At 40.8% G+C, this 27507-nt stretch overlaps 1 protein-coding gene across 3 annotated transcripts in view; it reads right to left on the bottom strand.

Annotated features, from left to right (window-relative positions):
• The window catches only part of PDE7B (phosphodiesterase 7B), a 360318-nt gene that overhangs the window by 76296 nt on the left and 256515 nt on the right, over positions 1-27507 (bottom strand). For all 3 annotated transcript variants that reach the window (XM_005684794.3, XM_005684795.2, XM_005684793.3), the window contains one exon: positions 16938-17021. In XM_005684794.3, coding sequence (XP_005684851.1) covers positions 16938-17021 — 84 coding nt within the window. The remainder of the gene's footprint in view (positions 1-16937; positions 17022-27507) is intronic.

Genomic DNA, 27507 nt, shown 5'->3' with positions numbered 1-27507 from the left:
GAATGCTTTCAATAAACATCAGCTAATTTTAGAGTAACAATGATACATTTTATATTGATACTGGATTGAGATCCTGCACTTTCTATGTAACTGTTTAAAATAGAATTGGACATCAAAAGCAATATATGCTGTTTTTATAAGGCTATCTTTAAAGAAGTCTTGCTGTTAGATATAGAAGATTGGACTAAAGGTTCTAAAGTGGTAGAGAATGCTATTTCACTGTACAGCCAGGAATCACTGGCCATTTCATTGTAATTCAGTTTTAATATTAAGAAGAAGAAACCACTTGCTGTCCAAGGTAGAGGAAGGAGAAAACGTGTTTTTCTTTGCACATGGACTTTCAGGGATTCTCCATTTTATTATTATTATTTTTTTTACAGAGTAAACGACAAACTAGTATTCAAGATAGCCTTTGGTCTAGTTCTAACCAATCCCCATGGTTCAGTAAAAGTTCAGCCTAATTTTACATGAATTCTAATTACACGTTCTTCAACTGTGCAATTCCCTCCCTTCAACACTATACACTCACTCTAGGATTTAAAGACATTCACCTTTAAAATGAACCTAGCCTTTCCCCACTCCTGGTCTTTATTCTGAATGTTCTTAAGAAAAGTGTCCACTTATAAAAATCCAACCACTGTCCAAGTACCAATGCCAACTTCCCCATGAGGTCCTTCATCAGAAAGTCCAATGCTTTCTCTATGAGAACCTCCTTGGTACCTGTCAGTTTATCTGGTGGTAATTTATCTGGTATTTGTCTGAATTGTGTGCCAGCCTTTCCACAGATGTTTTGTTTATCTTTTATCTCCTGTAGCTCATATCCTGGCACTCTTTATATTATCAATACATGTTTAATCTAGTTTATCTTTTCTTTCTTTTTTTTTTTTTAAAGAGACTTACTCCAGGTCTTCCAAGGAGAAGGTTTTTTGGGTGGACTTTTTGCTTCTTGGTGTTTACCAAGAATTATCTCCAAAATAGAAAATAAAGCAAATCGAGTAAGGCACAATATGAAAGAATGAGAAAAGAAGAAGACAGGAGATGGGGGATTTTATATTTTCACTTGGCAAAGATTGTCAAGAAACAGTAGGCAAGAGAGGGAAAGGGGGTGCTAAGGCTTGCAATCTATGCTAAGGTCAAGTTCGTTTACTTGACTATTTCTTGGTGACTCTTGAGAGAGAAGGTGCTAGAAATCTTCACATTGCCTTAGGAGCCACAGCCATTGGGGGAATAAGAGCAAGGAGGGAACATCTTCCAGCTCCTGCCTAGAAGCAAACTAGCTGCAGCCACTGCTGTCCTCATGTGATGAATTGGTTCCTGTGGGTGGTTGTGGGCTGGGTGTGCAAAACAGAAGTAAAACTTGTTTTCACGGCTGGATTTTCCTTCCAGATTGTATTACTCACAGAGCACAAATAAACCCAAGAAAGGGAGAGGAGTCTTGGACAGGAGATTATAATTTTCTTTGTTTTCAGTTTTGTACTGTGTAGAGATATGGGAGAGTCGGGGGTGGGGCAGGAATGGGGGCAAGCTTATCCATAAGGATCCACACCATGAGAAAAAGGGAAGCGATGACACAGACTAAGCTGTCCAAGGTAGGGCCAGGCGAGCATGCGGTCACTGGGATTAATTTCCCTTGTGATGGCACCACAGCTTTGGGACCACAGTTGCTGAGGGCAGGTGGCCAGGTGGCACACAGAATTATCTCTCTGGGCCATAAACACATGACTGTCAAGCTCAAAGGGTCTTCTAGTGACCTGTCTCTACCACCCTCCACCTTGCTTCCTACTTCATGGAGAGACTGAAAGTCACTTGGTGGGAAATTCCTTACTATTTTGCTATAAAACCTATAAAACTTCCTCCTCTGCAGACATTCTTTGTTTCATTCTCTCTCCCTCTATTTCCTTTCTAGGACATTTTGCTCTGTTGTGGCACTGGGCGGGTCAGTGGCATATTGCTTATTTTGAATTAAAGTTACTTAGGAAATGGCCAGTGTAAGAGAGATGCTCTGATTTTCCTGTGTCCATGAAAGCAGGAAACCAACTTTTCATGGGAAAGCAGTGCTCCCTGTATCTGGAGGTAGAAAGGCACGCTTATCATTGGAAGTGAAGTGAAGTGAAGTGGCTCAGTTGTGTCCAACTCTTTGCAACCCCATGGACTGTAGCCTACCATGCTTCTTCATCCATGGGATTTTCCAGGCAAGACTACAGGAGTAGGTTGCCATTTCCTTCTCCAGGGGATCTTCCCTACCCAGGGATTGAACCCGGGTCTCCCGCATTGTAGGTAGACGCTTTACCATCTGAGCCACCAGGGAAGTCCCTACACTTATCATCGGAGACTGGGAATTTGGGCTGAGAAACCTGCATGAGTAAACCTTGGTTCTTCCTTAGTTTACAAGCCCAAACTCTGTTTACATTCTTCACCTAACTGGGCACCTCAAACCTAACTTTCTTCACCCTGTCAATTCCTCACAGATATATTTTGTATAAAAAGTATAAGAGTAGCTTTCTTTGGCCACTTCATTGGTTCCATTTCTAATAGTCCAGCAAGCCCATGAATTAAAACTTGTTTCTTTTTCTCCTGTTCATCTGTCTTATGTCCATGTTATTATTAGTCCAGCCACAAAAAGTCAAGAGGGACAGAAGGGAAAACTCCCCCTCCTCAACAACTCCCAGTTAGGACCTTTCTCACTCATATATTCCATGGTTCTTTCTCAACCAGATCATTCTCACCATAATTTCATCATGCTTAAATGTCTTGCAAAAACAAAACAAAAGAAACGTCCAACTCCATGTTTCCAGCTACCATTTTCTCTCTACCACTTTATTTACAACAATACTTGGGAAAGAGATGGGTCTGACATTGCAGGGGGAGCTCAATAAATATTTGCTGAAAGAATGAAAAAGTGAATGCCGCCTAGCACAGCACGCCCCCCGAAATGGTCTCCAGTAATTTAAAAAAATGATTAGAAATGAAAGAAATTGCAATTAGAAAAAAAGAACAAATATGTAAAAGAATGAAAAACTGTAAAGGGTTAATAAATCACTCTCTTCAATATACGTCAATGTGTTTATGTATTACAGATTCTTCTCAAGCATTTCTACATGTGGTCACAGAGAAATAGGAATATGAATAACAGCAATAATAAAAGCCTACTTTTATTGAGGGTCTGTCCTGTGATGGGTACTGTGCGAGTGCTTTACACACATTTACTCATTACCTTTCACAATAACCCTATGAGGTCTGCGCTCTTCAATCCTTTTCCAGCCCAGGAAGTTGGAGAACAGAGAGGTCTGGGCAGTTGCTACTGCTAGAACCCAAACCAAGGCAGCTGGGTCCCACTACCTTCACGGGGAAGCTTTAATTTTTTGTCTCATTGCAAATGGTAAAATTTGTTTTATATCTTTAAGGGAATGTTTAAATAAGCAAAGTCTGTGTGACTGCATGGAAAAACAATGTCAAAAGGCCTGAATCCTGGATCTTAACTCTTTGATTATCATGGAATGAGTCACTGGGCCTCTCTTTTTTTGTCTGCTGGCTTTTTGCTTGTAAAACTGAGAAAAGGGGCTGAAAGATCTCTCGAGTGCCTTCATTTAAAAGCTTATATATGCAAAGTGCTATTTAAATGTGAATTCGAAGTTTGGTTTCATGTTCTTTGGAATAAACTTCCTTTTTAAAGGACAAGCCATCACTGCAAAGTACCACACATGGCTTCCATAATCACCCAATCTCACAACTTCCAATCAGATTTCCAAGGAAGCCTAGCAAATAATGTTTTCTAGACCACGACGGGAGCCACTTCATTTTCTGCATCCTGATAGTACTTTATTTAGGAAAAAAAGGTACATGCTCTATTTCTGGTCAACATTTTTTTTTCAATAATTTTTTTTCCCTTGAATATGAAAGGAATACATGCTTGTGACATAACAACAGAAAAAGGAAAATAATAATCGTCTAGAAATAATCCCTGTTAAGATTCTGGTGTGTTTTTAAAAACACAACTGAGACCTTCTTATAAGATATGCAATTTGCATCCTGCTTCTTCTTACTTAGGGTATTATAAGCATTTTCAGAAACTGTCTTTCAATGATGCAGTTTGCATGACAGGAAATAACCAACTCCCCCTTGAGAAAAATTAAAGCAACCGGTGGCAGCCTCAAATCTGACTTAAATTTGTCACAATAGTGATTCCATTTCCTTCTTGGGGACAGTTGACAAGTGTCCTCAGCTGTCACCACCACACCCTTCTCTTTCTTATCAAAGCACATAAGGTCAGGTGATGAACTGAGCCATTTGTCACTCAGCACCATCTGCCAGAACAGTAGGAATATTGAAAAACAGTTGAATAGTTGCAAAGCTATTTAGGTGTATAAATACAAATTTCTGGTTAAGTTATAGAAACATTTGTTCAATGATACTGAAGCAGTTTCATAACAAAAAGGGAATTGTTTAAACGTACTATAAAAAAGAAAATAATGATTATAATGTAAGAAAAATATTTAATATCGTAATTGACACTTAAAAGTACTATCTGGCATACACGACTGCCTTTGAATATTAAAATTCATTATATATAAAGAAGAATTATAGTTCAGTATGATAAAGAACTTGTGCTCTGGCATTGTATTTTTGAGGTTTGAATTTTGGCTAACAAGTTATTTCCTGGGAGACCTATTTCTCCTCTTTGATCTTCAGTTTCCTGGTGGCTCAGATGGTAAAGAATCTGCCTGCAATGCAGAAGACCTGGGTTGGGAAAATCCCCTGGAGAAGGGAATGGCTACCACTTCAGTATGCTTGCCTGAAGAATTCTGTGGACAGAGGAGCCTGGTGGGCTACAGTCCACAGGATTGCAAAGAGTCAGACACAACTGAGTGACTAACACTTTCATTTTCATTTTTTCCTCATTTTAAACAGTAGCGCCTACTTCATAGGGATCTTGTGGGGATTAAATGAGTCAACCTGTGCAAAGCATGTAAAACAGTATCTAGAACCTAAAGGTTCCACGCATCTTAGCTATTATTATTGTTGATGATATTATCATTTGATATGTGTGTGGCATAACTGACCTAAGTCAGTGGTTTCCAGATACCCATGGAAGGACCAGGTTTGCTGCACCAGATCACCTCAGCTTGTTTTGAGAATATACTATCTGGAGATTCAGGTTCAAGGTGTTTGCAGTTACAGTGTGATGGATACTTTCTTGAAGATATGGTGGGAGCACAGAAGTAGGAATAATTAGCTTCTTAGGAGGGCCAAAATAGTCTTCATAAAGATCATAATACTGCATGAGGGCTTGAGCAGTGAATACAGACCCCCTCTCCCTATCCGTGGGTTCCATATCCTTGGGTTCCACATCCATGGGTTCTGCATTCATGGATAAGGAGGGTGGATATTGTAAGGGATTTGAGCATTCGCTGATTTTGGTATCCACGTGCGTGGGGTTCCTGAAACCAATCATCTGTGGTCGCGAGGGACAAATGTAGATGTCTCCTAGGAGAGGAGGTGCCCGGGTATAGGGGTGCACTCGGCAGAGGCAGTAGACAGATCCAAACTCTGACTACATTTACAGTGGACCTACTAGGAGCCAGGTGGGCTGCTGGACACATTGATTTCATGTACCTCTCACCTCATCCCAGTGAAGCTAGTGTTACAATGTCCTTCCACCTGTGTGGACATTAAGTAGTTTGGGTACCTCTCCCAGGCTCACAAGAGATGTAAGATTTAAACTCGGGTCTGACTTGAAAGTTCATTGTCTTTCCATCAGTCTCTCCTGTTGACCACGGTTCAGTGTGCATGGGGCTCTGGCGGGCAGCCACAGTAGACCCTACAAAGAAGCAGCCTGCAAGAGTGTGAAGACCTCTTATTTCTATGCTTACAGCAGCCCTCCTGCGCTTCTCGACCTTGGGGAGACTGTAGCCTTGGGGAACCTTGCATGAGATGGCTCCAGAGCCTGCTTCCTGGGCCGGGGATTAAGCACCTCCCAGGTTAATGTTGTTGTGGTGGCCGTTGTTAGGTGCAGTGACACTGGGCACCTTCCCCTGGGACTTTCCTTTGTAATTGCTGCCACTTTTCTCAGGCATGGGTTTCACTGCCCTCTCTCCTAAGGTTACTTATCAGTAATAAACCACCCAGGTGCCCCAAGGCAATTTAGTTTGCTAGTTAGAAAGAAAACAAGATCTTGATCTTGTGTGTTAACCCTGAGATCTCAGTTTGGAAACACAAAAGATTTTAAGTATGGAAACACTCTATTTTCCCATATATGTAGTTCAATGGGGATCATGCTGAGTCTTTCCGAGCTTCTGAAACTCCGAGGGTAGACTGGTAATCAGAGGACATAACCCCTCATTTTGTTTACTAATGAAGTCACAAGAGATCGCCTGTGCCTGCTTCTGGGTAGGAGGTTGAATTTAATGTTATTTAACAAACAAGTCATTCTAGCTCAGTGACTCAGAGGGAAACTTCGGTCAAAAGAAACTTGACTTGCTCCTACTTCCCTCTATATTTTACTATCTCCAGAAATCCAAAGACGCCACTTTACGCCAGAAATACTCCTGGTGGGTTAGGGTTTTACTCAAGGAAATGCTGCAGTAGAAAATTACCATTTCTCTGTGCTCTTTTCAGGTGAGTTAGCAAACCCTCTGGGCTCTGACACAGGGAGCCATGTTTGTACCAAACAGAATCCTTGAGGGGAGGGAGGAACAGGGGGCAGGTATCTGAACTGAGGTGTCTAAATTGTTTCTCACAGAGGAAAAAAAAATTGCTGGTGAAACTTCTTTCCTTGTGGGCTTTATCATCCACCGTCTTATGCTTTGCTAAATCAAGAATATTATAAACGGACACTCTAGGAGCATCTGAACAAAGTAGTTGATTTTGTGATACCTGTTCTGGCCATATGGCTCGTGGAGGGATGTGATTCCCAAGTGGAGCGTCCAAGACAGGCCTCTCTCCCCTGCACTGCAGGCCCTTATTTCCAGCTTTGCATCGAATATTTCCACTTGGACTATTCTGCAAACAACGTGTCCCAACTGAGCTCACCATCTTTCCCCCATCACTGCCCACTTTCCTCACCAATGACTTCACCTCTGGTGTTTCAGATGACCAGACCAATCCCTGGAAGGCCTGGTCTTCAGTATCAGCATGTTTTATCTCCTTTTCTCCATGTCATCTCTGGATTTATACCTTCATTTCTACTGCCATCATTGTTTGCCACCTGACTATATTTCTTTTGATTCATTGGGATTGTTCCTCCTAATATATGGATGTGAGTCAATTTCCTGAAACACTGTTTTATCCACATTTTTCTTACAATTCTCCAGCAATTCTCTTTCCTTAATGAATCAAGTTCAAATTCTTGATCTTGGCATTCCAAGCCTTTCCATTTTCTCTCTAGTCAACACACTTTACTACTTTTGGGCCCTTCTTCCTACTCAATGACTTAATGTCTCCCATGTGTCAGTCTAGTTTCACCAGAAATTGGCAATTTCTGAACCAGCCAACACTCCACCTTATCTTTTAGATTTCAGCACAAGACCATAAAGCCCTCTTCTCCTGCTCAGGGCACATCAGTAATCTTTGCCTTCTCTTGTCTTTGATTTGCTGTCCATGTCAATTATTTGAGAACTAATTCATTTATGGCCTTGTATGGTCTTTGGCTTAATGTGTATCTGTCTTAGCCATCTAGTAATGTTGTTGGGTCTTTGAGGGTAAAGGGATATATCTAAAGGTTTCTTTTAAACACTCAGAATCTTCAGCCCAGGGATAGATACTCTAGGTGCCACCCTGCCACCCCACCGTCCTTGTGGGCTAGAAAGGAATTATTAAGATATCTGTGTTCAATGAATCTGGCAGACTTTGGTCCATTGTCGTCTGAGACAGGAGCTAGCCATCATGTAAAAGGTGGTTTCAGCCCTGTGGTTACTGGTGTGGTTCAGGGCACCCTGGCCTCATGGCCTGATTGGCGTAAAATGAGTGTTTGCTGAATGAATGGATAATAGCCCAGAGGAAACACTGGGCTCATGGATTCAATTTTCTGTTTTTTATCACTCAGATAAAAAATAAATTTGTTAAATGATGTTGGCCAGGTTAATAGAAGGCAAGGGCTATTTTCAGTTCTAGCTTTAGATGGTGAAAAGTGTTTCTTTTTCAGTATAGCTTTCCCCAGACAGTCAGGGATAATGCATGGATCCTCCTTGAATACCTCATCCTCCAATAACATGTATATCCAGTTGAGTAGACTGGGTGATGACTCTTTCCTGGTTCCTTAGGTCCTGAAGCCCTAAACCCTGGCCTCTGTGTGTAGCCTTCCTTCACATCATTATGGCTTCAGAGTTACTCAGGTTTTAGATCCTCCAGAAAGCCTTCTCTCATTTCCCCAAACAGAGCTGATTCTTCCTTTCTCTCACTTCCCCAAAGTTTATTCCTCTCTCCTCAGAATCTTGTTTACACGTCAGTCGTGTCCAACTTTTTGCAACCCCGTGGACTGTAGCCCTCCAGGCTCCATTGTCCATGGGATTTTCCAGGCAAGAATACTGGAGTGAATTGCCATTTCCTTCTCTAGGGGACCTTCCCGACCCAAGGATCGAATCCTTGTCTCTTGAGTCTCCTGCATTGGCAGGCAGATTCTTTACCACTAAGCCACCTGGGAAGCTCACTTTTATTCTATACTCATGTATTATTATTAGATGTATTATATCACATCAAAATGTACTTGTTTATATCTCTGTAAAAGGACTTCCTTGATAGCTCAGCTGGTAAAGAATCCGACTGCCTGGGTCGGGAAGATCCCCTGGAGAAGGGAAATGCTACCCACTCCAGTATTCTGGCCTGGAGAATTCCACGCAGTCCATGGTGTCGCAAAGAGTCAAACACGACTGAGTGACTTTCACTTTCACTTTTATGTCTCTGTAAATTCTCTGAAGCCAGTGGCTATGTCTCCTGTATCTTCGTATCTTTGGTGCCTGGCACACTGCTTACCCTAGGAGGCAATCTACTGATGGCCAGTGATGAATAGTGACAGGGAACGAGGGAAACAAGGCGGACACCATCAACTCTGTCTTCTGAGATGCAGTTGGCATTTCGGTGGCTAACCATCTTATGGGTCTGGCCCTTCCGCATCTGAAGTGCTAGGAGTCTGCAGCCAGAAACCCTGAGTGTCCCTCGTGGAGTATGTTCCAGGTGAGTCAGCAGGCACCACAACCGCAACCAGCGCCTTGCCTTTCTTCCAGAGGAAGGCAAATATTGAACTTTGAAATTGTGGGGCGTTACCTTGGCATTGGAAAAGTCTGAATTGGTCCCAACTAGTGCCTTCCTACTCTGTTCAGAGAGCTCGGGGCTGGGGTTTGGGACTGGTGGGATATCATGCTCTGAGCATGACTTCTTTCAAATCACAGTAACACTTTTTAAAAGAATGTTTCTATTTTATTCTCTGTTTTTAATTTTTTTGGCTGCCATGTGGCATTTGGAATGACTGTTTCCCAACCAGGGATCGAACCTGTGCCCCTTGCAGTGGAAGCATGGAGTTTTAACCACTGGACTGCCAGGGAAGTTCCTATTTTTCATTTTTTTAAATTTTCTGTTATTTTTAGAAAATTGAGACATAACAGCATAGAGCATTGTGTAAGTTTAAGGTGTACAACATGCTGATTTGATACCTTTATATGTTACAATATGATTACTACCACAGTGATAGCTAACACCTCTATTCCTTCACCTAGGTATCATTTCTTTTTTTGCGGCGATGAGTTAAGACCTAGTCTCTTGGCAATTTTGAAGTATATAATACAGTATTGTTGGTTAAAATCACTATGCACATGTGTGCTTAGCCCCTTAGCCGTGTCTGACCCTTTGTGACCCCATGGACTGTACCCCACCAGGCTCCTCCGTTCATGGGATTCACGGGTAAAGAATCTGCACACCAATGCAGGAGACATAAGAGACATGGGTTCCATCCTTGGGTCCAGAAGATCCCCTGGAGGAGGAAATGGCAACCTGCTCCAGTATTCTTGCCTGGAAAATTCCATGGACAGAAGAGACTGGCAGGCTATAGTGTATAGGGTTGCAAAGAGTTGGACGCAACTGAGCAGGTATGCATATATAGAGATCTCCAACAAGAACCTTCTGTATAGCACAGGGAACTATACTCAATATTTTGTAACAACCTCTGAGGGTAGAGAAGCTGAAGGAAAAAATATATATAGCTGAGTTGCTGCGCTGTACACCTGAAACTAACACATTGTAACTCAACCACGTGCTGTGCTCTGCTTAGTCGCTCAGTCGTGTCTCACTCTTTGCGACCCCATGGTCTGTGGCTTGCCAGGCTCCTCTGTCTGTGGGATTCTCCAGGGAAGAATACTGGAGTGGGCTGTCCTGCCCTCTTCCAGGGGTTCTTCCCAAACCAGGGATCGAACCCAGTATTCCCACATCGCAGGCAGATTCAAGTTAAAAAACAAAAAACAAAAAACAAAAAAGGGAAAAAAGTTATCTTTCAGAAGTTTACTGAAAGGCTGTCACCATCTGCTAGGAAGTCTCTTAGAAAATGGAGTTTATAATCAAACTGACCCCCCCTCTTTTAGATGGGGATATCATTTAGCACCAGATTTGTAAAATGCAGGGTGGCTTTTGGTTGATGGTCCTTATGTGAATGTATTTTATATTTCTGCAGGGTGTAATATGTTTAGATGGAAGATTTTGATAAAGCATTTGGGTCTCTGGGTCACTTATAAAGGTTAATATAAACATGTTTGCAAATATTCTATTTTGGAAATTATAATCAAAGGAAAATATTTTGGTAGCTCTGCTAAAATTACCTCATGCTTATACAGCTAAAATTGCCCTGTGTGGAGAGGCAGGTCTAGAGGAATATAACTTTAAATATCAAGATTAACAAACTAACTGACAGGAAAAGCCAATTAGCCAATTAACCTACTATTACACAGCCCCAGGGCAGGTCTGGAGATCCACGTTCTCTGTGGCAACTGATAGCTAGTGTCCTAAAACCTCCAGCTGATGCCCCTTCTTCCCCTCCAGCTCCACAGTCACTGGGCATGTTTGCTTTGTATGTCACTTCCTTTGCTGAGCCCACATGGAAATCACATCGTGTTGCTTCGAAATGGTTGCCACGGGAACATCTCCACCTAGTTATTATCTATTCAGGCTCCTGATTATATTAAGCCAGGAGACAGAGATGCAACAGGGGTCGCAGCAGCCACCTGCTCTGCATAAAACTGTAATTGCTTCTGCGACGCTCACCTCTGTGGCCACCTGTCTCTCTGAACACTCGTCTCTACATTTTCTCCTCTCTTGTTTTCCCCCAAACAAAGTCAGTAAATGAAATTAGTATGTTGGAAATCAGCCTGGGGATAATGTGAGAAATTACATTCCTTTCCCTCCCGCTTCCTTTCAGTCCTCTGTTTTAGAACCGCAAGTGGAATAAAAATCATTGTCACCCTTTTTCTCATTCCGTTCTGTCCCTCCATACTTAGATGTAAAGAGGAGTCTTTTAAAAAGTCTATGATTCCGGATTCCCACACAATGGTGCTGAAACCAGTTTCCTGCTACTGATCCAGAGTAGCTTCAAGAAATTCATATAGATGCCTCTTTTCTAATTGGTATAAAATATAAACAGGAAATGAAATTGGCTATTAACAAGTAATTTTATCTCACATATCTATTGATCTGGGTGAATTTCTTATGAGGAAAATTTTCTGATCTTTATTCTCAGATTGCAGGTAACATAGGAGGGGTGCTGGCTTGGAGTTCTCTTTTTGTAGGAAAAACCATATAATCCATTGGCATTGTAATTTATTGTCCAAGCCTGGATATTATGGTATCTGAAAGGTAGCATTATAAATAAGTATGCCTAGATAACAGGTACAAATTAGGGCTATTGCAGGCAAAGCAGGTATATATTGTCACCTTATACAGAGATGACAGGTACATGATTACCATAGTACTCTACCCTCAAAGAATATGGGGAAAGGAGCACCTCTTGAAGAAGAACATTTGTGCATTTAGAAATTATAATTGTGGAGTTTAAAATCTGGATATGAAACTCCCAGCAAGATAGTTTCACTTTGGCTTATCCTCCTACTGCATGTAAATTTGGTTAACGTGAGTCCATTCTTAAAGTCATGGCACTGGGGAATGAAAAGAAAAAAATGTTAACAAAGGAGAATAGGCTGGATTGAATTTATCTATAGAGATATCATAAACTCCTTTCCCTCAATTAAAAAATCTAATTTAAAGGTTGGTAACTTTTTTTTCTGTAAGGAGTCATGGTCTTTGTTACAACTGCTCTGCCATTGTAGGGTGAAAGTAGCTGTAGACAACATATAAACGGATGGGCATGGCTGTATTCCAGTAAAATGTTGTTGACAAAACAGTGACACAGATTTGGTGCATTAGCTACTGTTTGCCCATCTCTGTTCTAGTTCTGTTTTAATACCTAGAAGCTGTGTTCTGATCAAAGGGCAGTTGTTTTAGATATGAGTTCTGATGTCTCCTGTCCTATTGTGACAGGCTGGGGTTGTGGCTAATGGGAGAAGTACATGGATCTTACTATTTAGTGCATGTTTTTGCTTATGCATGTCTCAGCCATTCTAGGCATAGCTGAGGTGGGTGGTGGAGGGTAAGCTGTCATGGACACGCTGGACAGAGAATGGCAGCCATGTGGTTCTCATGAAGTCTTGTAGGAGGAAGGCTGCAGGGATGCAGACAGGGAAGAGAGGTTATGGTGGTACAGTTTTACCTCTATTTTTTTTTTTTTAAGTCCTAGATGAGATTTTTGGGAGAGTTTACAGAACTGGAGGCACTGGAGGAAAATGGGTCTGTGCCTATTCTTGGAAAATTTGACTCAAAATTAAGGTAAATTACATTAAAAAAATCACTTGAATTTGGTACTTATGGTGTAGAATTGGAATCAGCTGGTAAAACTAAAAGTTTTTGGAGGAAGTCCCAAAATATTCTTAGGGGTTTATTTTACATTTTTTATAAAGTTATATTTAAAATGTTTCCCTTTAGGTGGAAAGCAGACACTAACAACTCAGGCATACCACAACATGGACAAGGATGGGATCAAAGAGAATTAAGTAGATTGCATACTATAAGGCAGTAGGAAATATGACACATATATCTTATGTGACTCTATATGACACAGATAGCCACATCTGCTGCTACTTAGTGACAAGCTGCTTTAGTTGTAGACCAAGGAAACTGTGGAGAGTGAGAGCAATAATGTCACTGGTTCTAGGCAATGGAATGGCTAGTATCACAAATAAGGAAAAGTCTCAGAGGTCTTCAGTTCTATCTGAGCTGCTCAGTTAAATGAAGAGGATGATTGACATTTATAATTATTTAATATTATCTTTTTGAGGAGACCCTTTATTCAGTAAGTCAACAGGAGCTACTAAAAGGTCAACAACTACCAAGAGAATATCATTTAGGATCTTGTAGTCTATGTAGGGATGAGGCTTTTTGTATCTAGGAAAAAAATCGAGATAACTTATAAAACAAAGTACAGCAAAGGCAAATTAATATTGCCTTAGCATATGTTACTGATAAAGAGGCATGAGTGAAAGGGTTATCAGAGTAGAGTGCAAACAGATGAGAAAGGGAATTATAAGATGGATGCCCAACGCTGTCACTCAGTGGATGGGAGGTCATGAGCAACAGGCGAGGTGAAATGGGGATGGAGAACAGAGAGCAACCTGGGTCAGGGGGAGGAGGCTAAGACTGGGTCTAGGTGCCAGGAAGATCCTGGCAGATCTGCAGCTGAGGGAAGACAGGAAAGCACCTGGTTACAGATGATCTATTATATTGTGAATAATATAACACTGAAATATTATCTACATTGACTTTCTGTTGAAATTTTTTCCACTTTCCAATTTTTTCAGCTTAAAAAGTAAAACAATATATTGAAAAATCCAAGTGTTACAGAAGCCTAAGATGTAGACAGTTAAATATTCCATAGTTCCACCTGCAAAGATAACCGTTATTAGCAGTTGATATTGCTCATTAATACTAGGATAAATAAATTTTTAAAAAGAGTTTATCATTTTGAACCTTGGAATTATAGGGGGAAATGTCTCCTATTTTCCTAATTTGTTCATCCTGTATATTAGAACCCATGACATAACATCTCATTTACTACTGAAAAGAGGCTTTTTGGTTATTTTCTGCCTCTATCTGGTTTTAGAAAAGGCAGAGCAACCAGAGATCAAATTGCCAACATCTGCTGGATCATCGAAAAAGCAAGAGAGTTCCAGAAAAATATCTATTTCTGCTTTACTGACTATGCCAAAGCCTTTGACTGTGTGGATCACAATAAACTGTGAAAAAATTCTGAAAGAGATGGGAATACCAGACCACCTGACCTGCCTCTTGAGAAACCTGTATGCAGGTCAGGAAGCAACAGTTAGAACTGGACATGGAACAACAGACTGGTTCCAAATAGGAAGAGGAGTATGTCAAGGCTGTATATTGTCACCCTGCTTATTTAACTTCTATGCAGAGTACATCATGAGAAACGCTGGGCTGGAAGAAGCACAATCTGGAATCAAGATTGCCGGGAGAAATATCAATAACCTCAGATATGCAGATGACACCACCCTTATGGCAGAAAGTGAAGAGGAACTAAAAAGCCTCTTGATGAAAGTGAAAGAAGAGAGTGAAAAAGTTGGCTTAAAGCTCAACATTCAGAAAACGAAGATCATGGTATCTGGTCTCATCACTTCATGGGAAATAGATGGGGAAACAGTGGAAGCAGTGTCAGACTTTATTTTTCTGGGCTCCAAAATCACTGCAGATGGTGGTTGCAGCCATGAAATTAAAAGACGCTTACTCCTTGGAAGGAAAGTTATGACCAACCTAGATAGCACATTGAAAAGCAGAGACATTACTTTGCCAACAAAGGTCCATCTAGTCAAGGCTATGGTTTTTCCAGTGGTCATGTATAGATGTGAGAGTTGGACTGTGAAGAAAGCTGAGTGCCGAAGAATTGATGCTTTTGAACTGTGGTGTTGGAGAAGAGTTCTGAGAGTCCCTTGGACTGCAAGGAGATACAACCAGTCCATTCTAAAGAAGATCAGCCCTGGGTGTTCATCAGAAGGAATGATGCTAAAGCTGAAACTCCAGTACTTTGGCTGCCTCATGTGAAGAGTTGACTCATTGGAAAAGACTTTGATGCTGGGAGGGATTGGGGGCAGGAGGAGAAGGGGACGAAAGAGGATGAGATGGCTGGATGGCATCATTGACTCGATGGATATGAGTTTGAGTGAACTCTAGGAGTTAGTGTTGGACAGGGAGGCCTGGCGTGCTGCGATTCATGGGGTCACAAAGAGTTGGACACAACTGAGCGACTGAACTGAACTGAACTGAACCCTCAGTATGTGGTGCTGTTGAGGGTCCTGGTCTACATGGGACAGTAAATTAGGCCCTTGCTCATCCCCACACTCCTTGGTGAAGCCATATGCCTGGGACCTGGAAATCCATACAGGTTAGAGGCTGTCTCAAGGAGTAACTTCCATGGTTAGCTGGAACAACCCATCCAGGGTTATAAGGAGGGGTTAAGAGACACTGTTGGCTTTCCTGGTGGCTCAGCAGTAAAGAATCTGCCTGCCAAAGCAGAAGATGTGGGTTTGATCCCTGGGTCAGGAAGATCCCTTGGAGGAGGAAATGGCAACCCACTCCAGTATTCTTGGCTGGGAAATCCCATGAACAGAGGAACCTGGAGACTACAGTCCATGGGGTTGCAAAGAGTCAGACACAACAGCAACAAGAGACACTGTCGGAGCTCCTCATTGACCAAAATTGCATTAGTCTAGTGACTTGGATCCTATCCTCTAAAATGAAATTTTGGGGGAATGGGTGAAGGAGGTTGTCTCTAGTATGAAAAGAGTTACTCCAAATCTCTGTGTCTCTGAAAGAACTGCAAAAACAGATATTGCACACTGATATTGGAGGGGAACAAGCCAGGAGAAATACACTCCTGTCCATCCTTCATTGATCTGGGGAGGATCTAAGGATCAGAAATAGCAAGTTCCAGTTTCTTCTAGTAATTTTCAGGGGTCAAGATAAATCAAATTACATCTTGAGTTAAACTTGTTTATGCCAAAGAAAAGTAATACTTTGTGGGTACAACCCAGCACTTTGAAATTTATGGATGTGAAGTGATATGAGAACCAAATACTGAAAACCTTGGAGTAAGTTGTGAAATATATTCATTTTTCTTCATTCCCTACTCCCAAGTCCCAAGTGAAGGATGATTGTAATAAAAGACACAAAACTGGAGTGGAGGCTGTTACTGGTTTGGGTTTCCAGAGGAACCTGAGATTAAGAGAATTATGAACCGGAGGTTGAGCAAATCTCCAAAAGAGGAATAAAATAAAAGTGGAAAGGCAGCAATAAATGAACTTCTTAAGTAGTCATAATGGAGGAAGCAGCAAGTATAGACTGAAAGGACTTTGCCATGGTGAAGAGTTCTACCAGGAATGCAAGAACAGACCTCAGAGACTTAGATTAGATAAAGAAGGGAAATTAGATAATGGATGGTTACTAAGGGCAGTGGTAGAATAGGTTTCCCTGTGGAGTTTTTAAAATAAAATAGAATCTCATCTGGTCTAGTCCTGGCTGAAGGTGGAGAGAATGTCCTGGGTAGTGAAAGGAATCATTTCCTTGTATACGGCTTCACTGTTTTGAAGATTTACATTTTTCAAGCTGACATGACTTCATTGGACACCCCACTGTCGCCCAAGCTCTGAGAGGTAGGGCTGGGCTGAATGACTTCACTACGAAGGAAATCTAAAGACCAAGGGTTAATTTGCAATTGGGAGGGGAGACACAGAGGAAGGAAAGCAGACCTCCGAGGGTTTTGAAGTTCAGAGGGAAGTGAGAAAAATTTTTTTTTAAAGGAAACGTTTGTTCCTTTCCAGGTACACTTGATTACTCACTGTTAAGGAGGCGGAAGTCGATGAATGGGTAGGAGCCGCGGCGTTCAGCAGGAACCCCCGTCTGACCCCTCAGTCGTACATCTCCTAGAAAACAAAATCCAAACAAATGTTTGAAAACGTTGCCAAGTGTATTCACTTTTCCTCTGCAAATCCTCTTACCCACTTATGTCACTGGAACCAACACCAAATATCAGGAGAAAAACGATTCCATTCACCTTGTTTAAGAGAGCACTATGAGGAAAGGGATATTTAATGAATGCTGAGCGTAATGAACTTGGCAATATTCTAACCAGTGAAGCAGCGTGCCTTTATATCTGTCTGGAAGATAGGTCTGTGAACATTTTGGTAATTTACAAAGTTCCCATAGTTTTTTTTACTCTTCCTATCGCCATAAAGATGAAGCATCTTAATATAGAGGACAAAAAGTATGCTGGGATTAGAGCTTTTATTCTAATTAGAAGTTTTAACTACCCACAGTTCTGTTTCTCTTGGTCCAGCACAAGTTTTTTTTTTTTTTTCTCTGACCGGCATCCACCTTCTTTGCTTCTCAGGTTGTATCATTTGACCTGCCTTAGAATCTGCCAGGGCCCATCGAGCTCCTAGTACTTTAGACACTCAATGTGTAAAGTTTCTGCTGCTGCTGCTGCTGAGTCGCTTCAGTCGTGTCCGACTCTGTGCGACCCCATAGACGGCAGCCCACCAGGCTCACCCCTCCCTGGGATTCTCCAGGCAAGAACACTGGAGTGGGTTGCCATTTCCTTCTCCAATGCATGAAAGTGAAAAGTGAACGTGAAGTCACTCAGTCGTGTCCGATTTGTAGCGACCCCATGGACTGCAGCCTACCAGGCTCCTCCATCCATGGGATTTTCCAGGCAAGAGTACTGGAGTGGGGTGCCATCGCCTTCTCCGGTGTAAAGTTTCTAGTGTGTGTTAAATCGCTTCAGTAGTGTCCGACTCTTTGCGAAGGACTGGAGTGCAGCCCACGAAGCTTCTTTGCCTATGGGATTCTCCATGCAAGAATACTGAAATGGGTTGCCCTGTCCTCCTGCAGGGGATCTTCTCGACCCAGGGATCAAACCCATGTCTCTTATATCTCCTGCACTGGCAGACAGGTCCTTTACCACTAGTGCCACCTTCATGGGTGCTAAAAGTTTCTAGTACTTATTCATTTGTTGTTTTTCAGTCGCTAAGTCACGTCTGACCCTTTGTGACTCCATGGACTGTAGCCCACCAGGCTCCTCTGTCCTTCACTATCTCTCAGACTTTCTCGAATTTATATCCATTGAGTCAGTGATGCTATCTAACCATCTCATCCTTTGCTGTCCCCTTCTCCTGCCTTCAATCTTTCCCCAAATCAGGGTCTTTTCCAATGAGTCAACTCTTCACATCATGTAGCCAAAGTATTGGAGCTTCAGCTCCAGCAACATTAGAACACGGTAGACCTTGGATAAACTTAGCTCAGACACTTGCTACCTGTGTGATATTGGAAATTTTATTTCTCTAAGCCTCAGTTGCCTCACTTCAAGGTGCCATTGGTTGGAGAATCTGAAATGACACTTGCTGCCTGCGAATAAATGCTGGTTTTACTTCCTTCTACCCCACTCCAGTACTCTTGCCTGGAAAATCCCATGGATGGAGGAGCCTGGTGGGCTGCAGTCCATGGGGTCGCTTAGAGTTGGACACGACTGAGCGACTTCACTTTCACTTTTCACTTTCATGCACTGGAGAAGGAAATGGCAACCCACTCCAGTGTTCTTGCCTGGAGAATCCCAGGGACGGGGGAGCCTGGTGGGCTGCCGTCTATGGGGTCACACAGAGTCGGACACGACTGAAGCGACTCAGCAGCAGCAGCAACACACCTGCAAAGCTGGGGTCATATTTTGTGTTCTGCATTTCTCCATAGTGCTTTGTGCGCTGTCTGGTATTTAACAGACTCTAAGTGAATGTCTCCTATTGACTAGATTAGATATAAAGACCAAATCCACCAATTAGTACATATAACATGAAATCAGAGGAGAGGTAAAAATACATGAGACCCAATATTCTTCCGAAAGACTTGAACTGGGGAAGGTTTCAGTTCCAGGAGTAATGGGTCCACTTCCATAAACCACTCTTTCCCAGACATGAGATGGCACTAGGGCCTCCACCTATGAGTGAAGAGGAAGAACAGTCTTCTCTCATTAACTCCTGGAGTTTACCAGGGCCTAGGTGAGATCTCCATCAGTTCTAACTCATGTGACTTACTGTTTAAAATATCCCCCACAGATGGGCCTTGTATATACATGGGCTTATGAATTGCAAGCTGTGAGCCCTCAGGCAATTCTTGCTTTGAATCTTATATTGATGCTTTACTTAATGGTTTGTATAATCTGATGTTGTAGTGCCATATTGATATTAAAGAATGTTACAATTTACAGAATACAGCAAAGTGGGAGGAGGAGGGAAAGGATGGAAAAGTACATTTCAAAATATAAATACAATGAATATAATCTGGCATTAAAGAAGAGAATGCTAGCATTTGATAAGTTCATTGGGGTGCATGGTCAATAGTTATAGGAAAGCCACTGGCAAAACATGAAGAGTTTTTCTCTCCTTGGGTTGTCTTCATCATCTTATGTTTCTAGCTCTCTAGACTTTACAAAACACTTTCACAGATATTATAGTACATTTATTTTCTTGGTTTCTCTCTTTGGATGCTCACAATAGCCTTGTAAGGAGAACTGCTATTATTTCTCTTACTTTATAGGTGAGAAAACAGAGGCTCAGAAAAGAGGGTGAAGGGACTGCTATTTCACCCTCCTGGTCCCAGCTCAGGTCTCAGGCCCCTTAAAGGCATTCAGTAGACTGACTTTATTTATTTTTAAACTTCACCGTTCTTTATTGAAGTATTGTTGTTTTACAATATCATACTAGTTTCAGGTGTATAGTGTAGTGATTCAGTGTTTTTAATAGATTGTACTCTTTTAAATTTTGTTATAGGGTGATGACAATAATTCCCACTGCTATACAATATATCCTTGTTGCTTCTCTATTTTATACATAGCAGTTTGTTTCTCTCAATCACATACCCATATCTTGCCCCCTCCTCTTCTTATTCCCCTCTGATAACCACTAATTTGTTTTCTGTATCTGTGAGTCTTTCTGTTTTGCTATATATATTCATTTGTTAATTTTTAGATTCCACATATAAGTAATATCAAATGTTTTTGTGGTTTTCTGTTTGACTAATTTCACTGAGCACAATATTCTCTAGGTCCATCCACATTGTTGCAGTGGCAGAATTTCATTCTTTTTATTGACTGAGTAATGTTTCACTGTGTATATATACTGTATCTTCTTTATCCATTTGTCTATTGACTTTGAGTGCTTGAATTTATGGTGCTTTAAGCTTACAATTAGCAGGGTTAGTCCTTAAATCTAGGTTGTTCTGCTTCATAGGCAAAGATCTCTCCTCAGTACCACTGGTTTTTATCCCTATGAAGTGTACACACCTGGTTTATAAAGTTAAAAAAGTCATAGGCCCCCATTTTAAAATGATATGACAAATTCAGCACTGCATTTAAATGAATTTATATTTTATGAGTGAGAATAAGAGACACACACTTGAAAACCTATGCAGAGATGAGACTGTCTTCATTTGGTGGAAAGCTGGCTGGGCTTGTGGATTTGTTTACCTACTATGTCATCCTTTTGGGCTTTTCCTATGGGTTTCAGGCTCATCAATTGGAATTCACTTCTTCACCAGTATTTTCTTCTCAGTTTTACCAAAGAGTTCCTCCTGCTTTTGTAGTTCTGATGGTATTATTTTCCCAGAAAATTTCTAATATCATTGTGGGTTTTGAAGCCTCTGCCAGAGTTTATTCCATTTGTGCATCTGAAAGTCTAAGGCAGAGATGACCCATTATTCTGTAAGACTTTAGATTTAGAGAAACTGTGAAGAGACAGCACCAGGTGGCAAAGTGTGCAAAAAGGGGATGATAAGCTAGGATCAGGAAACTCCTATTACTGAGAGGATTAGCATTTCATCATCTTGGGTGACCTTGGGCTAATCAATAACCACTTTGAGGTCCAATTTTTTAATATTTAAATTTGTGTTATGTAGCATTTTTCCACACCACAGGATTGTTGTGAGGAAATTATCAAGTGCCTGAAAAATAACATGTTAACATTATTGAAAATAATGAATAACAATAACAGTTAATGCTACTTATGCTGTGCTGAGCATTTTACATGCATTGTCTCGTATCACCTACCCAACAACTCATCAAAGAAGGTATTAATATTATTATTATACCATTCACCAATGAGGAAACTGAGGCCAATGTAAATTTGATATTTTGTCTGTGCTCAGAGCTAGTGAGTGGAGAGTTTGTGCTTAAACTCAGAACTGGTTTCAAACCCCATGTTCTTAACCAACCATCCTTCTATAGTATTAGGATAAAAAACTTGTATAAAGAGTTAAGCATTAACTTTTTATTGCATAATGTATGCTCTGATTGTTTTTGCCCATAAACCAAGTATATACTCATCGTGATTCTTGGAAACTAAATACCAGGGAAATCCAGGCCCTTGATGAATTCAAGATTCAATCAGATAGATGTTTATTCAAATAGCACTTCACTGGAAATGGACTGTATGAATAAGACAACCAAATCCTGCTCTGGATCAACAACACATCTATTATTTTTAAGTAAGAAATGGAAGGCAATTATTAAAAATATTATTCAGCAGAACTCAAACGACCTGGCAACTAATTTACACAAACTCTTTGGCCTGGAGAATTCCACGGACTTTATAGTCCTTGGGGTCGCAAAGAGTCAGAAACAACTGAGCCACTTTCACATTCTTTCTTTCTTTCTTAATTAAGATAATTTTTTTATGATGCAATCCCACTTTTGAGAAAAAGAGACAAATAACAATGAAGCATGTTGATAGCAAAGACACCCAAACAAACAAATCAACAGCAACAACAACAAGCTACACAACCCATACTTGAAAGATTCTGTTAAATGGTTATTCTAGCTGTAACTACAATTACAGCCTGGGAAGCAGATACTCATAAACCTAACAATGGCCTTTAGGTGTAGTAGATCATTGCTTTAAAATAAGGATAAAATCCTGTTAAAAATACTAATGAGGCAAGAGTCAGGATGACTGTAAGTTGGCTAACAATGCATTTCAGAAAATTTTCAACATGAAAAGTTAAATACAAACCAAAGATTCCGTATCTTGAGGGTTTTATTGAAGCAAAGCTTGAATGGGGGTAAAACGAATGTTTTCAGCATAAGTTCTTATATAGAAAGGTCTTGCTCCTTCTCCCTGCTTTCAGGAGCCCCTTCTGATATTAAATTGCTTCAATATGTTCTTGCAAAGAGAGAAATGATTCAGTAACAATGGTCCCTGGAGGAGCAGAGGCCACTGGTCTGAGGAACAGGTCGAATGGTGTCCTGCTGTGCTGCTTTTACTGGCCCGTAGTCTCAAGCAATTATCTATTTACCTAAGGCCTTATATCCAAGCTAAACAATTATTTTAACTATTCATGAGACCCTTGTTTAACTGAAGCAACTTTTTTTTTTTTTCCTGCTGGCAAACGAAAAGTGCTGTGGAAGCAGGGGGGGAAGCGTTGACAGCTCGGAGTCGTGTCCTCGGTCTGTTCTTATTGTGTTCCAAAATGAAACAAACAGCAGGGGAATTCTTATTTTGAAAGGGCTGCTTCTCTTTCGCCCCTTCAGGCTGAAAACATAACATGTCGTCCTCGGGTATTTAAAGCTGCCAACATGGGCAGGGAGCTGAGACAGCCACTCACCCTCCCAGGGGACGTGGTTCCGGGATGGACCTCTTGCCCACTTGGCTTCCCAGGCTGTCTCTGTTTAATAAAAGCTTGGGAGGGAGCAGACATTATGTGGCCTCTTATGTAACTGGGAAAGAGGGTGGAGACTCTGACAGCGATGACAACTTACAGTGGCTGAAACACGGGCCACATGACAAGAACCAGACTCTGGCCCCTGTCTTGGTGTCAAGGTCATCTCAGGGTGGGGAAAACAGGTAGGAAAGTGATATAGCAGTAGCTACTGTGCTCTTACTGCATCTAAGATGAATGAAAAAGATAATGAGACAAGCTGCAGGAACCCAGGATAGATGTTTACAGGGCATCACAATGAACGAGGAAGATGAGATGGTGGTAGAGTCAGAAGGATGCTCTTGAGCAGCCCAAACACGGCAGGAGAGAAGATGCGCTCGGGAAAGGTATTCCTTTGAACTTCCTTAGGTATTTCTAACTCACGTCACTGCCACACACTTGCAAAACAAAGGCAGAGAGAACCCAGATCCACGAATCTCACACAAGCACTTCAACAGGCTGCCCTGCCTCAGCCCTGGTGGCTTCAAATATTTCAGATGACTACTCTCAATTAGCAAAGTGAATTATTTCTCCTAAAACATTGATCTAGCCAAACAGAGGAGAAAGGTTGCGCAATTTAATCACTCCACAGATTTATGGGATACGACAGGCAGCCAGTTTAGATAAGTCAGGCAGAGAGGACTGTTCTGAGGACTGTGAGCTCACAGGAGATCCAAGATGGCTGATGAGACCCAAGTTTCCCTCCCAGAGGTTTTATCTTCTGCTTTACTTTCTTGAGTGAGGCTGTCTGTTACTCAGAACCTGTCCAGTGATCTGTTGCACTAATTGTGTATTTCTGGGCTACTGCTGAGGGAGCTTTGTGTGTAGGAAAGAGAGGGACCAGGAGTTAGATGTCCTGAAACCATGCTTTTGGCACAGGAAATAATATAAAGTTTTCTTTGCGTGTGAAAAAAGTTTTTTCTCTCTTCTCTTCTTAAAAACCTTTAACTTCATGTCAAATTCAGACAAAGGGGAATTTCACCAAGTTAGAGTCAATATTCTATTGCCTAACTGTATTACCCTGCAACTTTAGTTTAGAATTATTAAATACGTTGTGACAAATGAATATTTTGGGACTTAAATGGTGAGAAAATGAATATACAAATAGAAGTGCTTCTATGTTCTAGCATGGGTATGGTATGTTTTAACTCAGACTAGATATTTTTCAGCTTCATGATTTAACAAAGGGAAAATGAGGGAAAAAATTACAATCTCTAGGGATACAGGAGAATAATAAAAAGGGATATTGAACAAGAAGCAGCAGGAATGCCTTAAGAGAATTCCAAGAAGCTGCTTTAAAAAAAAGCCTGAAAAGAACACAAAAAGCATATATTCTCTCAAAGATTGAGAAGAAAGGGAATAATCTGAGGAGTCATTTTAGGGAATACATGATCTGGATCTGCCTTAAGTAATGAAAACACCAGTGTAAGCTTGTACATTATTCACTTATTTCTGGGATAATGCTCTTTATTTTCAGAATGTCACCAAAGTAAATTTTGTTGTTTTTCAATAAATGTATAACGTACACTCACAATGCCTGTTACATCACAGGCACTCAAAAAACCCCAGTAACTATTACTATCATTTTGTTACTGTTCTGAGATTCCTGCGTCCTCCCCCATAATAGATTCCACTGGAGAGCCAGGTATCTTGTAGGGTGGTAGAACTTTTGGGTAAGTGTTTCAACAAAGGGGCCAATTCTAGGGTAGGCTCTGAGAAGACCTTCGATTAATTCAGTTCATTTCAATAAATATGTATGTAAAACATTATACAGAGTGTTGGAGTGTAGGTAGGGAAAAGGAAAAAATAAAGGTAGAGAAGATGTTATGTTGGTTTTCAGATAATTAATAGTCTGTTAGAAGAGATTCATAGAAATGAGTAAATATATAAGCCAGAAGGAATCTAACTTTTAGCGAGACTGGGATATTTGGGTTTGGATCCCACTCTCAGAAGTGTCATGAGGTTTTATGATTTTATATGGAGAAATAACTTGGATATTTCTGGGTCTAAAATGACTTCATAGTAATCCTGTAAAAATGTGTCAGTTAGTAGAATTGAAAGAGAATTATTTGATGTCCAATTTGAAAATTTAATATAATTTTACATTTAAAAGAACTTCATATTTTAGAACAGCGATTGAAGCTGTGATTTAGACTTTCATACCAGGTCTTCACTAAGCAAATTTCTGTGGGTACAGGCAAATAATTTAAATTAGCAACGTTATTTTCAGAAACCTCCTATCAATAGCAGGCGATGTCTTTCATATCTAATGTGTGTTAGCTTTCTGGAAAAAAAAATTACAGCAGGAGAGGTTGGGGAAAAGGAAGAGGAGGAGGAGGAGAGAGAGGAGGCCACAAAGAAAATGGACACAGGGAGGGACTGAGTCCTGGGGCTGAGGGAGAGGGAGGTATCAGAGATGATTTGTAGATTTCTGTCTTGCGTGACTGGATGGTTGGTTCTATCAATCACAGAAAAAGGAAATTCTCAAAGAGGAGTCATTCATGTCCTTCATTTGATAAATGATATTTATAAGACATGATGTTTTTGGCAGGCAATACAATGGTGAAGAACCTTGGGAAGAATCTTGGCCTCATGAAGTTTGTAATCTATTAGAGGGGACATTACAGAACAATTATGCATAAATATAAAGTTACAACTTTGGGTAGAGGAACAAAGAAGAGATATATACTGATGTTAAGAGTAATGAACTTCCCTTTGTTAGGGAGTTGTTGTGAGCCTCCTTGAGGAGGTGATATTTGATTGGAGATCTGAAGAATTAACAGCAGTTAATTTAAGGTGAACACATGTCCTGATTTGCCCTGGAGAATCTTGATTTAGGCCTCTGGTCTTGCCTGCTGTATTTAGTAATATCGCCCCTTTCACATTCAAAAGTATCCTGATTAGCTCACACATTACATGATTGCCCTGAGTGCAGCAATCCAGGCAGACAGGCCTGCGAGTCTAAAAGTTTATTGCAGGAGCATGGCATATCTGAGCTCCTGTAACAAGGCCTAGCATATTCCAGAAATAACAAAGTGGATATGGTGGGTCACAGGCAAAATGAGGTTGGAGAGGTGTCAGGGCTTTGCAGGACAGGTTGAGGAGTTTAACCTTATCACAAGAGAATTAGAAAGCGATGGGACGGTTTTAAGGGGAAGATGGTGTAATCAGATTTTCATGTTGAATAAAACAATTTTGGGTGAATAACAGAGAAGGATTGGAAGGGGCAAAACAACTAGTTAGAAGATCATTGTAGTAGTTCAGGTGAGAAAAATGGTGACTTGGAGTACAGTAGTGGTCCTAGAAGAGAAGTGAATAGATTTCAGAGATGTGTAGTAGGGAGAATTGCCTGTGGAATTGCCTGGCAGGTCTGAGGAAGAGGGAAGTAGTAAAGATAGTTCATAGATTTCTGGTTTTCATAACTGGATGATTGATTGTGCTAGCCATAGAAAAAGAGAATTTTAAAAGGACCAGATTTGGGAGAAGTTCATGTGATCAACTTTGGCTACTCTGAGTTTAAGTATTACTGGGATTTCAAAGCAAAAATATCAAGTAGGCAGTATGGGTCTAGACCTATAGGGAAGATCTGGGATGGAGATAGAAATTTACAACTCAAATAAAACTATGGGCATGTATACACATGTCTAGGAAATGAAGTGATAAGTGAATAAGGCTTGGCATGCAGGTTTAAGCAACCCTAACATTTAATGTCTTGCTGGAGGAGGAGTCTATAAAGGAGAAGAGATAGCCATAAAGGTGGGAAGAAATCCAGAAGCTCATTTTGTCTTGGAAGAGAGCAATTCAAGAGAGAGGGAATGGTTTTCAGAGAGATCTTGCTGAAAGCGTAAGTGAAATGATGGTTGAAAAAAGTCCATTGGTGGCTGAGTGACAGTAGTGTGAAAAAGCAGCAGAGTCCTTTGGACATCACCTGGAGTTGGGGAACGGAGAAGGTTTTATTAAGAAGCCAATATTTAGATGATCTTAAATGATAAGCAAAATTTTGAAAAGTAGCACTTTATAGTGTTGGCTTGCAGTTGATCCAATTATGATCATTGAAAGGAAGGGAAGAGATTTTTAAGAAAAAATCATGCTGAACTTAAGAGCAGTGGTAATTCTTAAGATTGATATTAATATCAAAATATAATTTGAAAATTGCACAGAGGACAAAATAGCTCTGGTCACGAAAATGCCTGCAAATTTTTACAAAATATAGTGATACCCTATCACTTCTCATACATAAATACACTTTGAGAAAAAAAAAAGTCTCATGCAAATTAATGCCAAGAAAAGTATTCATTGGAAAGAAAAGGATGGGCATTTCTAATGAGAAGAAATGTAATTAATAAGATAAAATACAATGTCCCAATATTGCTGAATAATTTCTTGTTTTCTTGAACTTTGAATAATTTGAGAGAAGCGTTTCAATGTATTGTTTGTTTTCATGTGCTTCTGAACTTCCTGATTCTGGCTGGGAACAAGGACAAACCTGCCAAAATACTGCAAGAGGAGATGTTGCTGATCACGGGCAGGAAATACTCAAAGTCCCACGAGATGGCCTGTTCTTAGGAGACTTCCACACCAAGTCTGCTGACCTCAGAAGGACCATCAGGCCACCACGCTCACTGCTGGAGCCTGCTCAGGCCCAGGAGGTGTTTGGGAATTCTTATTCCA

The sequence above is a fragment of the Capra hircus genome, chromosome 9 (genome assembly GCF_001704415.2).
Source record: "Capra hircus breed San Clemente chromosome 9, ASM170441v1, whole genome shotgun sequence".
Taxonomy (NCBI): Eukaryota; Metazoa; Chordata; class Mammalia; order Artiodactyla; family Bovidae; genus Capra; species Capra hircus.
Note: the sequence above shows the minus strand (reverse complement) of the source record. Positions and strands in the feature narration are given on the sequence as shown.